The 18,254-nt window shown below is 41.8% G+C and overlaps 1 protein-coding gene across 3 annotated transcripts in view; it reads right to left on the bottom strand.

The window, feature by feature from the left end:
* DCLRE1C (DNA cross-link repair 1C) overlaps positions 1–18,254 on the bottom strand; it is a 63,595-nt gene that overhangs the window by 38,130 nt on the left and 7,211 nt on the right. For all 3 annotated transcript variants that reach the window (XM_030832421.3, XM_060292375.2, XM_060292368.2), the window contains exons 2-3: positions 12,130–12,344; positions 11,706–12,025 (exon numbers count right to left, since the gene is read on the bottom strand). In XM_030832421.3, the coding sequence (XP_030688281.2) occupies positions 11,706–11,952 (247 nt within the window). In that variant the 5' untranslated portion in view covers positions 11,953–12,025; positions 12,130–12,344. The remainder of the gene's footprint in view (positions 1–11,705; positions 12,026–12,129; positions 12,345–18,254) is intronic.

Genomic DNA, 18,254 nt, shown 5'->3' with positions numbered 1-18,254 from the left:
ACTAATATCAGTAACTTTAAATATCCAACAAACGAAAGTCCCGGACCAGATGGCTTTGCTAGTGAATTCTACAAACATTCAAAGAACTCAATTTACGAGGCTAGCATTACCCTGATACCAAAACCAGACAAGGACATCACACAAATTACAGACCAATATCCCTGATGAACACAGATGAAAAAAATCCTCAACAAGATATTAGCAAACAGAATTCAACAACACATTAAAAGGATCAGACACCATGATTTAGTGGGATTTATTCCAGGGATGCAAATTTGGTTCAACATCCACAAATCAGTCAATGTTATAATCACATGAACAAAATGAAGGATAAAAAACCATATAATCATCTCAACAGATGCACAAAAAGCACTGGACAAAACTTGACATCCATTTATGATTAAAAACTCTCAATAAATCAGGTATAGAGGGAACAAACTTCAATATAATAAAGGCCATATGTGACAAGCTCTCAGCAAACATCATAATCAGTGGTGAAAAGCTGAAAGCTATTTCTCTAAGATCAGAAATAAGACAAGAACACCCATTCTTGCCTTTTATTCAACATAATATTATAAATCCCAGCCATAGGAATTAGGCAAGAAAAAGAAATAAAAAGTATGCAAAGTTGAAAGGAAGAAGTAAAACTGGCACTATTTACAGACAACATGATACATATATAGAAAACCCTAAAGACTCCATCAAAAAACTGTTAGAGGAATATTGGTCAAGATGGCAGTGTGGGAAGACGCAGAGTTAGCATCTCCCTACAACTAGGGTGCCTGAAGGCTGCGGGTGGGGAACTCTGACGCCCAAGGAGACGGGAGGAACCCCAAAGTGAACCGGTAGGATGTAGGGGGACTGAGAGGGGAGGAGAAGTGGGTGCCAGACAGGATCAGTGCCCCTGAGGCCAGGGAGATCAGGAGAGGCAGAAGGGAGGGGCCCTCTGGGAAGAGCGGCAGAGGAGTGGAGGGCAATCTCCCGGCCCACTTGGGCCAGGGAGCCTGCTGAGCTCCCAAACCAGTACCCACCCCCCCCCCAAAGCCTGATCCAGGCCACATGGATCCTGGAGGCATAGGAGGGAGGCTGGGGAGATCAGGAGAGGCAGGTGGGAGGGGTCATCCAGGAGGAGCGGGAGAGGAGTGGAGGGCGATTGCCCCGCCCACTAGAGCCCAGGAAGCCTGCTGGGCTCCCAGGTGAGGTCCCCTGCCCTCTGAGACCAGGGGTGGGGGGCATGCCTGGGCCCCTTCTGTTCCTTGAGCCTAAGCCCCACCCCACACGGCCCCCAGGACCTTTTCCAGCCCTGTGGGTCCTGAGCATAGGCCCCGCCCACCACCCAAACCTCGCCCTTGCTTAGGCCCCGCCCTCCTCAGCCAAGGCCTTCCCCCCTTTTTTCTTCTTTTCCCTCCTCCTCTTTTTTTTACTATTGTGGTACTGATGTACCTTCCAGTTGTTGATTCATCTATATTTTTATTTTTATATTCTTTCTAACATATCTGTTAGTTTCCTAGTCTAATTTTATTTTTTACTTTGTTATTGTTCTTTTTTTTGCCGCCCCATGCAGCTTGCGGGATCTTGGATCACAAGCCCAGGGTCGGGCCGAAGCTCCTGCAGTGGGAGCTTCAAGTCTGAACCACTGGACTAACAGAGAACCTCAGACCCCAGGGAATATTCATCAGAGTGAGGGCTCATGGCGTTCCTCATCTCAGCACCAAGACCCAGCTCTACCCAATAGCCTACAGACTCCAGTGTTGGAAGCCGCAGGCCAAACAACCAGTAAGACAAGAACACAATCCCACTTGTAAAAAAAAAAAAAAAAAATGAGACAGCACACAAATATGTCACAGATGAAGGAGAAAGGTAAAAACCTACAAGACCAAATAAATGAAGAGGAAATAGGCAACCTACCAGAACAAGAATTCAGAGTAATGACAGTAAAGATGATCCAGAATTTCAGAAATAGAATGGAGGCATGGATCAAGAAAATACAAGAAATGTTTAACAAAGATCTAGAAGAACTAAAGAACAAACAAACAGAGATAAACAACACAATAACTGAAATGAAAAATATACTAGAAGGAATCAATAACAGAATAACGGAGGCAGAAGAACGAATAGGTGAGCTGGAAGACAAAATGGTGGAAATAACTGCCAAGGAGCAGAATAAAGAAAAAAGAATGAAAAGAATTGAGGACAATCTCAGAGACCTCCGGGACAACACTAAACGCACCAACATTCGAATTATAGGGGTTCCAGAAGAAGAAGAGAAAAAGAAAGGGTCTGAGAAAATATTTGAACAGATTATAGTTGAAAACTTCCCTAACAGGGAAAGGAAATAGTCACCCAAGTCCAGGAAGCACAGGGAGTCCCATACAGGATAAACCCTAGGAGAAACACATCCAAGACACATATTAATCAAACTAACAAAAATTAAATTCAAAGAAAAAATATTAAAAGCAGCAATGGAAAAACAAAAAATAACATACAAAGGAATCCCCATGAGGTTATCAGCTGATTTTTCAGCAGAAACTCTGCAGCCAGAAGGCAGTGGCAGGATATACTTAAAGTGATGAAAGAGAAAAACCTACAACCAAGATTACTCTATCCAGCAAGGATCTCATTCAGATTGGATGGAGAAGTGAAAAGGTTTTCAGACAGGCAAAAGCTAAGAGAATTCAGCACCACCAAACCAGCTTTACAATAAATGCTAAAGAAACTTCCCTAAGCAGGAAACACAAAAGAAGAAAAAGACCCACAAAAACAAATCCAAAACAATTAAGAAAATGGGAATAGGAACATACATATTGATAATAACCTTGAATGTAAATGGATTAAATGCCCCAACCAAAAGACACAGACTGGCTGAATGGATACAAAAACAAGATCCATATATATGCTGTCTACAAGAGACCCACTTCAGACCTAGGGACACATATGGACTGAAAGTGAAGGGATGGAAAAAGATATTGCATGCAAATGGAAATCAAAAGAAAGCTAGGGTAGCAATACTTGTATCAGATAAAATAGACTTTAAAATAAAGACTGTTACAAGAGATAAGGAGGGACACTACATAATGATCAAAGGATCAATCCAAGAAGAAGACATAACAATTATAAATGTATATGCACACAACACAGGAGCACCTCAATACATAAGGCAAATGCTAACAACCATGAAAGGAGAAATAGACAGTAACACATTAACAGTAGGGGACTTTAACACCCCACTTACACCAATGGACAGATCATCCAAACAGAAAATAACTAAGAAAACACAAGCTTTAAATGACACAATATATCAGATAGATCTAATTGATATTTATAGAACATTCCACCCAAAAGTGGCAGAATACACTTTCTTCTCAAGTGCACATGGAACATTCTCCAGGATGGATCACATCTTGGGTGACAAATCAAGCCTCGGAAAATTTAAGAAAAGTGAAATAGTTCAAGCATCTTTTCTGACCACAACACTATGAGATTGGAAATCAATAACAGGAAAAAAAACTGTAAAAAACACAAATACATGGAGGCTAAACAGTGCACTACTAAATAACCAAGACATCACAGAAGAAATCAAAGAAGAAATTAAAAAATACACAGAAACAAATGACAGCGAAAACACAAGGACCCAAAACCTATGGGACGCAGCAAAAGCAGTTCTAAGAGGGAAGTTTATAGCAATTCAATCTCACCTCAAGAAACAAGAAAACTCTCAAATAAATAATCTAACCCTACACTTAAAACAACTAGAGAAAGAAGAACAAGGAAAACTCAAAGTCAGTATAAGGAAAGAAATCATAAAGATCAGAGCAGAAATAATGAAATAGAAACGAAGAAAACAATAGCAAAGATCAATAAAACTAAAAGCTGGTTCTTTGAGAAGATAAAAAAAATTGAGAAACCCTTAGCCAGACTCATCAAGGAAAAAAAGGCAGAGGACGCAAATCAATAAAATTAGAAATGAAAAAGGAGAAATCACAACTGACACTGCAGAAATACAAAGGATTATAAGAGACTACTACAAACAACTATATGCCAATAAAATGGACAACCACAAAGAAATGGACAAATTCTTGGAAAGGTACAATTTTCCAAGGATGAAAAAGGAAGAATTAGAAAATATATACAAACCTATCACAAGTAATGAAATTGAAACTGTAATTAAAAATCTTCTAACAAACAAAAGTCCAGGACCAGATGGCTTCACAGGCGAATTCTATCAAACATTTAGTGAAGAGCTAACACTGATCCTTCTTAAACTCTTCCAAAAAATTTCAGAGGGAGGGACACTCCCACATTCATTGTATGAAGCCACCATCACCTTGATACCAAAACCAGAAGAAGATATCACAAAAAAAGAAAATTATAGACCAATATCCCTGATGAACATAGATGCAAAAATCCTGAACAAAATACTAGCAAACAGAATCCAACAGCACATTAAGAGGATAATACACCATGATCAAGTGGGATTTATCCCAGGGATGCAAGGATTCTTCGATGTACGCAAATCAATCAATGTGATACACCACATTAACAAATTAAGGAATAAAAACCATATGATCATCTCAATAGATGCAGAAAAAGCTTTTGACAAAATTCAACACCAATTTATGATAAAAACTCTCCAGAAAGTGGGCATAGAGGGAACCTACCTCAACATAATAAAGGCCACATATGACAAACCCACAGCCAACATCATCCTCAATGGTGAAAAACTGAAAGCGTTTCCACTAAGATCAGGAACAAAACAAGGATGTCCACTCTCACCACTCTTATTCAACATACTTTTGGAAGTCCTAGCCACAGCAATCAGAGAAGAAAAAGAAATAAAAGGAATACAAATTGGAAAGGAAGTAAAACTGTCACTGTTTGCCAATGACATGATGCTATACATAGAAAATCCTCAAGATGCCACCAGAAAACTACTAGAACTAATCAATGAATTTGGCAAGGTTGCAGGATACAAAATTAATGCACAGAAATCTCTTGCATTCCTATACATCAGCAATGAAAAATCAGAAAGAGAAATGAAGGATACACTCCCATTTACCATTGCAACAAAAGAATAAAATACTTAGGAATAAACCTGCCTAAGGAGGCAAAAGACTTGTACTCAGAAAACTATAAAACACTGATGAAAGAAATCAAAGATGACATAAACAGATGGAGAAATATACCATGTTCTTGATTGCAAGAATCAATATTGTGAAAATGACTACACTACCCAAAGCAATCTACAGATTCAATGCAATCCCCATCAAACTACCAGTGGTATTCTTCACAGAATTATAAAAAAAATTTACAGTTCGTATGGAAACACAAAAGACCCCAAATAGCCAAAGCAACCTTGAGAAAGAAAAATGGAGTTGGAGGAATCAGGCTCCCTGACTTCAAACTATACTACAAAGCTATAGTAATCAAGACAGTTTGGTACTGGCACAAAAACAGAAATATAGATCAATGGTACAGGATAGAATGCCCAGAGATAAACCCACACACATATGGTCACCTACTTTATGACAAAGGAGGCAAGAACATACAATGGAGAAAAGACAGCCTCTTGAATAAGTGGTGCTGGGAAAACTGGACAGCTACATGTAGAAGAATGAAATTAGAACACTACCTAACACCATAGACAAAAATAAATTCCAAACGGATTAAAGACCTAAATGTAAGACCAGACACTATAAAACTCTTAGAGGAAGCCATAGGAAAAACACACTTTGACATAAACCACAGCAAGATCTTTTTTGACCCACCTCTTGAGTAATGGAAATAAAAACAAAAATAAACAAATAGGACTTAATTAAACTTAAAAGCTTTTGCACAGCAAAGAAAACCATAAACAAGGCATAAAGACAACCCTCAGGATGGGAGAAAATATTTGCAAATGAAAACAACAGACAAAGGATTAATCTCCAGAATATACAAACAGCTCATGCAGCTCAATATCAAAAAAACAGACAATCCAGTTAAAAAATGGGCAGAAGACCTAAATAGACATTTCAGCAAAGAAGACATACAGATGGCCAAGAGGCACGTGAAAAGATGCTCAGCATCTCTAATTATCAGAGAAACGTAAATCAAAACTACAGTGAGGTATCCCCTCATGCTGGTCAGAATGGCCATTATCAAAAAATCTAGAAACAATAAATGCTGGAAAGGGTGTGGTGAAAAGGGAACCCTCCTGCACTGTTGGTGGGAATGTAAATTGATACAGCCACTATGGAGAACAGTATGGAGTTCCTTAAAAAACTAAAAATAGAACTACCGTACGACCCAGCAATCCCACTATTGGATATATACCCTGAGAAAACCATAATTCAAAAACAGTCATGTACCACACTGCAGCACTATTTACAATAGCCAGGACTAGGAAGCAACCTAGGTGTCCATTGACAGACGAATGGATAAAGAAGATGTGGTACATATATACAATGGAATCTCACTCAGCCATAAAAAGAAACGAAATTGAGTTATTTGTGGTGAGGTGGATGGACCTAAGTCTGTCATGCAGAGTGAAGTAAGTCAGAAAGAGAAAAACAAATACCACATGCTAACGCATATATGTGGAATCTAAAAAACCGGTACTGATGAACCTAGTGGCAGGGCAGCAATAAAGATGTAGACATAGAGAATGAACTTGAGGACATGGGGTGGGAGGGTGAAGCTGGGGCAAAGTGAGAGTAGCATCAACATATATATACTACCGAATTGGGAGACTGGGATTGACATATATACACTAATGTGTATAAAATGGATAACTAATAAGTACCTGCTGTGTAAAAAAATAAAATTCGAAAGTTAAAAAAAAAAAGCATATATACACTACCAAATGTAAAATAGTTAGCTAGTGGGAAGCAGCAGCATAGCACGGGGAGATCAGCTTGGTGCTTTGCGATGACCTAGAGGTGTGGGATAGGGAAGATGGGAGGGAGGCTCAAGAGGGAGGGGATATGGGGACGTGTGTATGCATATGGCTGATCCGCTTTGTTGTGCAACAGAAACTAACACAATATTGTGAAGCAATTATACTCCAATAAAGATATATTAAAAACAAAAAACTGTTAGAATAAAGGAATTCAGTAAAGTTGCAGGATATCAACATACAGAAGTCTGCTGCATTTCTACACACAAATAACCATCAGAAAGAGAAATTAAGAAAACAATCCCATTCACAGCTACATCAAAAAGAATAAAATATGTAGGAATAAATTTAACCAAGGAAGTAAAGACTGGTATATTGAAAACTACAAGCACTAATAAAAGAAATTGATGACACAAATAAATGTAAAGCTATTCCATGCTCATAGATTGAAAGAATCAATACTGTCAAATTGTCCATACTACCCAAAGCAATCAACAGGTTCAGTGCAACCCATATCAAAATTCCAATGGCATTTTTCATAGAAATAGAACAAATAATCATAAAATTTGTATAGAACCACAAAAGAACCCCAAATAGCCAAAGCAATCTTGAAAAAAAAACAAAACTGGAGACATGCTCCCTGGTCACAAAATGTATTGTTTCAAATGTATAGTAATTAAAACAGTATGGTACTGGCATAAAAACACATAGATCAACAGAACAGAATAGCAAGCCCAGAAATAAAGCCACACATATAGTGTCAATTACTGAGAATATAGGATAAAGAAACCAAGAGTATATGATGGGGAAAGGACAGTCTCTTCAATAAATGGTGGTAGGAAAACTGGACAGCCACATGCAAAAGAATGAAACCTAACCATTATCTTATATACCATACACAAAAATTAACTCAAAATAGATTAAAGACTTGAATCTAAGATCTGAAGCCATAAAATTTCTAGAAGAAAACATAGGCCGTAAGCTCCTTGACATAGGTCTTGGTGGTGATCTTTTGAATCTGACACCAAAAGCAAAACTAAGCAAACGACATCAAATTAAAAAGTTTTTGCACAGCAAAGGAAAGCATCAACGAAATGAAAAAACCTACTGAATAGGAGAAAACATTTGCAAATCATGTATCTGATAAGGGACTAATATCCAAAATATATGAAGAACTCATAACTCAACAGCAAAAAAAAATCTGATTTTTTTAATGGGCAGATCTGAATAGACATTTTCCCCAAGACATACAGATGGCCAACGGGCACATGAAAAGATGTTCCACATCATTAATCATCAGGAAAATGCAAATCAAAACCACAATGAAATACCACCTCACACCCATTAGACTGGCTATTATCAAAAAGAAAAATAACAAATGTTGAAAAGGATGTGGAGAAATGGGAACCCTTGTGCACTGTTGGTAGGAATGTAAATTGGTGCAGCCACTATGGAAAACAGTATGGAGGTTCCTCAAGAAATTAAAAACAGAACTATCATATGATCCAGCAATTCCACGTCTGGGTACTTAACTAAAGAAAACAAAAACACTAACTCAAAAAGATATCTGCACCCCCAGGTTCACTGAAGCATTATTTACAATAGCCAAGACATGGAAACAACCTAAGTGTCCATCAGTGAATGAATGCATAAAGAAGATGTGGTATATATGCACAATGAAATATTATTCAGCCATGAAAACTGCGGTCTCACCACGAATTAACAATCTTCATTATAAGTTTTCTAAAAACTGATAATAAGTTTAAAGCTAATTATACAAAATTATTTTCTCTATATAACTTTTTTCCAGCTCTTTTAAGATTAATACATAAATGCTGCTGGAAAGTTAATTTTACTTAAAAAAAAAACTATAACCAAGTAGATTATTTTGAAAGTTTTTTCCTCCTCAAATCATTTATCAAAAATGACTTTCATTTGCATTTTGATCAATTTATGTAAACACTGCCTGTTACCACCCTTGATGAAGGCAAACGGCAAAGGCAGTCCAGCTGGGTTGATGGGGAGACAATGTTAAACAGCCTAACAATAACCCACAAGAAAAAAATCTAATTATCCTAATTACCACCAACACATGTGCCCTCAAATCTGTATGTGACAATCCTTAACTCTTGAAAACAAGGCCGTCACCACACCTCAAGTGGGCGACGTTGACCAAACACGTGCCGCCACAGGACAGTCCACCTGCCCCCTCACAGTGTGCATCTCCTCAGGTCACTCCTGGTCCATGCTTTTAGGGCCAATGAGTGCATGCCAGGGCAGGACTCTCCCTTATGGGGGTTTCCAGAGAGTCTGAGTCACGGCAAACACAAGGCTGACTCAGGACTCTGCTCCAGGCTTCCCAACTACCTCAGTGTGCAGCAACCCGTCCTATCAAGACAACCCAGCCCACCACCCCAGTCAAGGGAATCTGGGGAGTTTACTTTGTGATGCTAGGACTGCACCCAGCATCTCCCTTCCAGGGCCTTTTTCCTTTTCCTTGACCAGAATAAATCATCTTAAGTGGTCTCCGGAAGGGGTCCTCCCCCACGCTGGGCCACTATCTCGGGTCACGGGTCCCCTCGTGTCCTCCAGGCCTCACTGGTGCTTAGTCTAGTCTGCCCTGAGCACAGCGCTGGGTTCCAGATGGGCCATAAAGAGGCATCAAGCGGGTCCATGGCCCACCTCAACTTCTATCAAACTGTGATGTTAACATGTTCATGTGTATTTTTTTAAACAAGAGTCCATGGACCTTGTCAGATATTCTATATTAGTCAGCTCAGGCAGGGTGGCTTAAACAGAATGTATTTCTAACAGTTCTGGAAGCTAAAGTCCAAGATCAAGGTGCCAAGGTTGGTTTCTGGTAAGGCCTCTCCTGCCTTATAAAGAGCCCCCTTCTTGCTGTGTGCTCACATGGCCTCTCCTCAGTGTGTATGTGGAGAGAGAGAGATCTCTCTTCCTTTTCTTCGAAGGCCACCAATCCTATCAAATTAGGACCCCACCCCTATGACCTCATTTAACCTTAATCACCTCCTAAAAGCCCTTTCTCCAAATACAGTCACACTGGGGGTTAGGGATTCAATATATGAATTGGGGGGGGGGGGACACAATTCAGTCCATGGCACATCCAAAGAAGTCTTGTTTCCCAAAAAGGTTAAAAACCACCAGTAGGTAATGTGGCAAACCTCAGAAAGCAGAAGTTGAGTTCTTGCCCTTGATCAGTTTACCTCCTCATTGGGAAAACAGACCCACGTGGGATTAGAGCACAGGAAAAGTTCTTATACACTGCTGGACAGGAGAGAGTCTTGCTTAATGTACAAACTAATGATGCTGCCTTCACAATTACACTTCAATTTAAAAAGTAAAATCAATAAATAATATAAATACAAAAACAAATGAACAAATTCCTCTAGATGAACTCATTCTCCAAACTCACTACTCCAAAACATGAAGGCCAAGCCCCAAATCCATTCTTTAATTGTGGCCACCACATGTGAGTTCAGAAATGCTGGCAGACTCAACACAAAAGGTAAAAATATCCTCCTCCACCAGTGGCTTCTCAATGAAAAACAAGACAAAAACAAAAATATTGTCCTCAAAAATAAGCAGAAAGACCCTCACAGAGGCTCATGTGCTTTTTTAGCAAATTGATAGAGGAGGTCCAGATTTTCGTCATTAAAGAGAGAGAATTAGGGACTTAGAACCAGAAAGCAGAGCCATTCCCCAAAAGCAGAAATTTCAATGATTTACACCAGGTTAAAGTGAGTGATTCCACACACAAGACAACAGCTGATCTTCACATCAACTGTGTGATGAAGGGCATGTTTTGATATCTGTAATTTACTTTAAAATCACACCGTGTGATATATACGTGAATATGTATGAGTCACTCCTCAAAAGTGGGGTTGGGGGCATCCTGCTTAAGCTACTCTGGGAGTCCACACTCCAAGAGGCAGCTTCTAGAACGCTTCAGTTAAGCTTCATCTCTGGTCGATGCCCAAGGCTGTGCTAATTATAATTAGCACAATGAATACTAAACCTGTTTTCATAGGTAAAGTTAGTGACGTGTCAGTCAGCATACCAGATGTTAAAAATGGACAGTCGTTGTGAAGTTAGTGATGCTCCAGCTCTGGAGACCGGCTAAAATGTTTTAGAGACGCTCCAGTCTTGCCTGGAGCATCTAGCCTCGGGACCATATCATTAGGGGGTGATGCTCCAAGCTTAAGTCCTAACCGCCTCCAGCTGTGAAATCTTGGTATTCTGGTTGCCTGACCTGGCCGTCTGTAAAGTAAACCGCATCCTGCCTCTAAACCAAAATGAACCTTTCATAGGGGAAAAGAACATCTATAAGGAGGCGGAGCTTGCACTTCGCCGAGCTTACAGACAGAATGTTTAATTTGAGTGCGTGCATGCTTGCTAATCAATGTCTGCGGGTGTGGCACAATTTCATCTAAACTTGTCTTTATAACATGATCGCGAGGATATGGGGGAAGAACTAAGTAATCCTTGCCAACCTCTGACTATTGGGCCTTGGGAGAACTTCCCCCAAAATCGAATAGTTGTGCCTGATCAAAGTGGCTTGGGTCAGTGACAACTGGGAGTCGCTGTTCTGTCCCGCGGTACCGATGAGGAATTAAATCGTCAGACGGGCTGAAGAGCCCGCCGGGACAAGGTGAGTCGCTAGTCTCTCCCCTGGCCTCCCAAAGCCTGAACTCCCTCCTGAAGGACCCCGACCCCCGCCTTCCCTCCCTCCAGCCCCTGGGCGACCTCACTGCGGGGCCCGAACCCGCGCAACCCGGCTGCCCGGGACTGGGCACGCGCTGCGCTCGCTCACCTTTGTGGCAGTGGGACAGGAAGTAGGCGCGGGCCCTCAGGTTCTCCCGGTCGAAGCGGTCTATGGAGATGGTTGGATACTCGGCCATCTGCCCCTCGAAGCAGCTCATTGCGTCCGCCAACCCGGCCGGACTGGCCCCCAGCCTAGAAAGCAACGGAAGCCCCAGCCGCCACCGGCCGCGCCGCCACTTCCGGGAAGCTGCCGCCGCCTCACCATTGGCCGGCCGGGCGCAGCCACGTCCAATCATAGCAGCCCCTCGGCCCGGGGGGCGGGAGGGGGCAGCGCCAAGGAGCTTCCAGTCAGTTCCCGCAGCCCGCGACCTGCGGGGTGAAACCAACTAATTGGGCTACCCTGCGCTCAAAGCTGGGAGGACGGGTGGAGGAATCCAGGGTGCAGTGCGAGGAGTGAGGCTCCTCCCGGATACCTTGACACAACACGGTGTCACTCTGGTGAAGAGTTGCCCGTGTCTGTGCAGGAACGAGAACGCCAAGGGAGACAACACCCAGAACAGGCGGCTCCACCCAGGGATGCGGCGCTTGGCTTTGAAATCGGATGCATTCCACTTCCTGCTTGTCAGCTGCGATCCTGCAAGCCTTCTTTTGCTTCTCTTCCTCTTTCTTGTCCCTTCCCAATGTCTACCTTATAGGATGAATGTCAGAATTATGTGAGAAAACGGTATCAGTCTTGTGGTAGATTCGAAAACTCTTAGTCCCTGCTTCCCTTTATACGTAATCTACAAACGGAGTAAATCCACGATCCCTGATGATCACAGCTCAGATGCATGATCTTAGGGTAGATAAGTAAAGATCCCAAGGAGAGCTGAGCTGCTAGTGTCCCCTACCTCCACCCCTTTTGACCTTTTTCTTTTTTCTAACTTTTTTTTTCTTTTGGAAGTTAGAAAGATGTATAAAAGAAAAAAGATTGGTAGGGTAATGGGCGAAAGGTCTGGAATTTTTTCACCACCAAAGCAACTTTATGAAAAGGTTTGCTAAAGTATTAACATTCACCGAATAGTCACAATGGCATTACCCGCGCCCCTTAGCAGCAAGTCTCCTTTGACACCACAGTATTATTAATCACAACTCCAATACTTGAAGTCCTACTTTGTGCACAGCACCGAACAAGCCCTGCCGTGATGACAGAGACGACTAAGATGCGCCTACGAGTCATTTTCAATCTATTTGGAGACAAGAACTTTGCAGAACGTGGTAAATAAATGCTTCCACAAGACACAAGGTAATGTAGGAATAAATTCAGTAACAATGCGTTCTAGCCAGGGAAAACAAGAATCAGAATGCCACCCTCAGAGAATATCGGCGTGTTCCCTGCAGCCACGGCAGACAGTTCTATTCAAATACAGATTCTGGTGAAATGCTAAGGAGGAAGGGGGGGGGGAGAAGAGGGAGGAGGTGTGGACACATTGTCACGAATCTGAGTAAAACACCCTGCTAGTGTACATTGCCAACACCTTTGATTTGGCATAAAATGGTTTGTCATAGGATAAAAGAAGGCTGTCGCTGTGACTAGGCTGTCTATACCTAAAACCAAATCTTGCACTGAGCCTGGTATTTGCAGAATCTAGTGTGTCTACCTCTGACAATGAAGCTCCTGGCCATACAGGTCAAGATGAGGCTCGTATTCTTATTCATTTGTCCCCGTGTTTATTCCCTCCTCTAAACAATGGATACAGGACAAGAGAATAAAGGCAAACAGAGAGTCAGGATTAAAAGATAGGGTATAAAATAGTAAAGATGGGTAAGCATAGCCCAAGCACATGTAATATTGGCTCTTGTAGAGGAAGATTCAGTCACTTACTAGACTTTGGCATCCTCACAATACAGATGAAATGGACTTTCGGAAGAAGCCCAATTACCTGGATACTAAGTCCCAGGAGAAATGCCTCTTGTGGTTGCTCGTAAAGAAAAGAGTGAAACATGATTAGTCATTGCTATGTCCTCCTTCCCCAGCTGGGAATTTCTATCCTTCTGCAATCTCAAAGCTCTTTGGACTTCCAAGTCCTCAATTTATTCTGTCCCAGAAGGACAGAAAACTGCTATTAAGTTTATGTTAAATACCTAAAAACTACTTATTGAGGTAGATACAAGTTTTTGTTAGGAACTCAGTACAGAATATCTTTTTCTTAATTTTATGTACTTATAAATCGTTGTCCATAGTGTGGAGGAAGAATGTCACTTGCCATATCAGTCAGCAGAGGATGTTTCAGCCATCGAGAAGTCAGCCACTGCAGTTACCCCCCCCCTCAACAATGCACCCTGAGGGGATTCAGGATGGAGAAAAATAGGATACCAGCCCTAGATAGTTAAGGTGCAGATCAAGGGAATAATTTCAGTAAGCCCAGACTCTTGCATCCTCCCATACATAGAAACGCACTCAAGGAGATGTCTGGTTTTTCTTTAATTAGCCATAATTTTTTGATGTTTGACTACCTGATTTGTTGTTGTTTTGTTTTTTGCAGAAACTCCTATATATCCTAGCTCCTCCCTTACCTCTTTGAAACAGACCCTGAGAGCTATCTGAGAGGCTGTATCCCAGGCTTAAGTCCTCAGTCTGCCAAATAAAACATAAGTCTCAACTTTTAGGTTGTGCTTTCTTTTTTTCAGTTGACAATATAAACAACTTGCATTATAAATTTACTGTATCCTATGCTATTCTTTTATAAAAAATACAGGCTCTGGATAGCGCTGCATCTGAGCCACTACTATTTATGTGATCTTGGTTAAGGTAACCTCTGCATAACTCAGCTTTCTCATCTTAAAATGGTGGTAACAATGAAGTCCACACAACGTCCTGGAAAACTGTAAGAGCTCAATAAATATTAGCTATTATTATTTATTCGGGGTATTTACTACTATATGATCTCACTGATATGTGGACTTTAAAGAAATTGCACTCATAGAAACAAAGAACAGACTGGTAGTTGCCAGAGGTGGGGGAGGGGTGGGAGAGATGACTGAAGGTGGTCAGAAGGTACAGACTTCCAGTTATAAGATGAAAAAAATCACGGGAATTGTAATGTACAGCACAGCGACTATAGTTGACAATACTGTACTGTATACTTGACAGTGGCTGAGGAAGTGGGTATTAAAAGTTCTCATCACAAGAAAACGAAAACTGTATGCTCTCGGGAGTGCCAGAGGACTGGGGGAAATAGAGACTTCAGTCTTCAAAGGCACACACAAAATCTCATGCACACCGGGACCTAGAGCAGAAGCTGAAATGTTTTTTATTTTTATTGGCTGCGTTGCACGGCTTGCGGGATTTGAATTCCCCAACCAGGGATCAAACCTGGGCTCTTGGCAGTGAGAGTGCAGAGTCCTAACCACTAGACCACCAGGGAATTCCCAGAAGCTGTAATTTAATAGGAGCCTGGGTCAAACCTACCTGCTGATCTTGGACAGTCTCCCAGAGAGGCAGGAGGCGACTGCAGCTCTTCCTGGAGACACAGACACTCAGAGCCAGTTTTAGGAGCTTGCTCTACCTTGTGGACACTGGCACTGGCAAGCACCAGTACGGAACCCTTTCTCTAGCTTATGAGTCCCAGGACCCAGCCCTGCCCTGGCCCCACAGCCTACAGGGGCAAGTGCGGGGATGCCTTAGGCCAAGCAACTAACTGCATGGGCCCACGGCCCTACCTACCAGCAGACAGGCTGCCTCACTACCTCCTGAGCCCCCAGCCGCTACTGGACACAGCCCTGCCTACCAGAGGGCCCAGGACATAGCTCCACCCACCAGTGGGCGGGCACTGGCCCCATACTCCCCTGGGCCTGGCTCCAGTCTCCAGCGAGCCTGCTCTAGCCTCTAGACCATCCTCACCCACTGGGGAGCAGACACCAGTCACGAGAAAACCACAGCTCCACAGCCTGTGGACCCAGCCTGCCTACCAGGAGATCAGACCCTGCACTGGGACCAGCTGAGCCCTGGCCCTGCCCACTAGCAGGCCAATAAAAGCTTCAAGATGCCCCAGACCCTGCCTCCAGCTGTGTCAGGAACCAGCCCCACCCACCAGCAATCTGACACCAGCTCTGAGACCCCCCCCACCCCAACCCCGGGCCATGCAACAAGATTGCAGGAGCCAACTCTGCCTGCCAGTAGACTGGCATTAGCTCCAGGACCTGGTTTCACCCACCAGTGGGTAGCAACAGCTCCAAAGTCTTCTGGACCCGGACTCCTCCTACCAGTGAGTCAGCACTAGCCCCAGGACCACCCCTACACACAGGGTTCTGCAGTCAGCCACCTCGTGATCTGGTCCTACCAACCAGTGGCTGGCAGCCTCCATACAAGGCAGGGCCTGGCAACAAACCAGACCAGCGGCCAACCAAGCCTACCAACCTGCCTACATAGTCAGCCTGCCACAACAGAAGGACCCAACAGCCCTCATAAGAGGGAACCTATAGCTCGGGTGACAAGAGGGGAGTGTGCTGATGGGATGCACAGGATATCTCCTACAAAAGGCCAGTTCTCTAAGGTCAGGAAACAACCAATCTACCAGACACATAAAAATAAAAACAGTAACCTAGGCAAAATGAGGTGACAGAGGAACATGTTCCAAATGAAGGAACAAGATAAAATCCCAGAAGAAGAGCTAAGTGAAGTGGAGATAGGCAATCTACCCAAGAAAGAGTTCGGGGTAGTGATAGGTAAGATGGTCAAAGAACACGGGAGAAGAATGGATACACAGAGTGAGAAGTTAAAAGTTTTTAACAAAGAGTTATAAACTGTAAAGAACAACCAGAAATTAAGAATATAATAACTGAAATGAAAAATGCACTAGAAGGCATCAACAATACAAAGGAACAAATCAGCAACCTGGAAGACAGAGTAGTGAAAATCACTGATGCTGAACAGAAAAAAATAATGAAAAGAAATGAGGACAGTTTAAGAGATCTCTGGGAAAACATAAAGCATACTAATATTCACATTATAGGGGTCCCAGAAGGAGAAGAAAGAGATAAAGGGGCTGAGAACATACTTGAAGATGTAGCAGCTGAAAACTTCCCTAACCTGGGAAAGGAAACAGATATCCAAGTCCAGGAAGCACAGAGAGACCCATACAGGATTTAACCAAAGAGGAACACACCAAGACACATTGTAATTAAAATGGCAAAAATTAAACATAAAGAGAGAATATTAAAAGTGGCAAGGAAAAATAATAAGTAATGTATAAGAGAACTCTGATAAGGCTATCAGATGACATTTCAGCAGATATTCTGCAAGCCAGAAGGAGTGGCACAATATATTTAAAGTGATGAAAGGGGAAAATCTACAACCAAGAATACTCTACAGCAAGGCTCTCATTCAGATTTGATGGAGAGATCAAAATCTTTACAGACAAGCAAAAGCTAAGAGTTCACCATCACCAAGCCAGCTTTACAAGAAATGTTAAAGGAACTTCTCTAAGTGAAAAAGGATAGGCCACATCTGGAAATCTGAAAATTATAAAAGGAAAAAGCTCATCAGTAAAGGCAAATATACAGTAAAGGTAGTGAATCATCCACACACAAAGACAGTAGGAAAGTTAAAAGATAATATAAGTAAAATCATCTATATTCACAATATGCAGTTAAGGGATACACAAAACAGTTAGAAATTAAATATGATATCAAAAATAGTAATTGTGAGCAGAGGAGAGTATAAATGCAGAGTTAAGATGCATTTAAAATTAATCAGCAACTTAAAACAATCACACACACACATTTATTTATTTAAAAACCTCATGGTAACCACAAATCAAAAATCTATAATAGATACACATAAAAAAGGAAAAAGGAGGGCGCAGTGGTTGAGAGTCCGCCTGCAGATGCAGGGGACACAGGTTCGTGCCCCGATCCGGGAGGATCCCACATGCCGTGAAGCGGCTGGACCCGTGAGCCATGGCCGCTGAGCCTGCGCGTCCGGAGCCTGTGCTCCGCAACGGGAGAGGCCACAACAGTGAGAGGCCCGCATACTGCAAAAAAAAAAAAGGAAAAAGGAATCCAAATATAACACTAAAGATAATCATCAAATTGCAAGAGAACAAAAGAAGGGAAAAAAAAAGACCCACAAAAACAACTCCCAAACAATTAACAAAATGGCAATAAGAACATATATATATCAATAATTACCTTAAATGTAAATGGACTAAATGCTCCAATCAAAAGACATAGAGTGGCTGATTGGATACAAAAACAAGACTCATATATATGCTGCCTGTAAGAGAATCCCTTCAGACTTAAAGACACACACAGATTGAAACTGAAGGGATAGAAAAAGATATTCCATCCAAATGGAAATCAAAAGAAAGCCGGAGTAGCAATACTTATATCAGACAAAGTAAATTTAAAATAAAGGCTGTTATAAGAGACAAGGAAGGATAATACATAAGGATCAAGGAGCCTATCCAAGAAGAAATTATAACAATTGTAAGTACATAGGCACACAATATTGGAGCATCTAAATACATAAAGCAAATATTAACAGATATAAAGGGAGAAAAGACAGTAACGTAATGATAATAGGGGAATTTAACACCCCAGTTAAATTAATAGATCA

This window comes from Globicephala melas, chromosome 2 (assembly GCF_963455315.2).
Source record: "Globicephala melas chromosome 2, mGloMel1.2, whole genome shotgun sequence".
Lineage (NCBI taxonomy): Eukaryota > Metazoa > Chordata > Mammalia > Artiodactyla > Delphinidae > Globicephala > Globicephala melas.
Note: the sequence above shows the minus strand (reverse complement) of the source record. Positions and strands in the feature narration are given on the sequence as shown.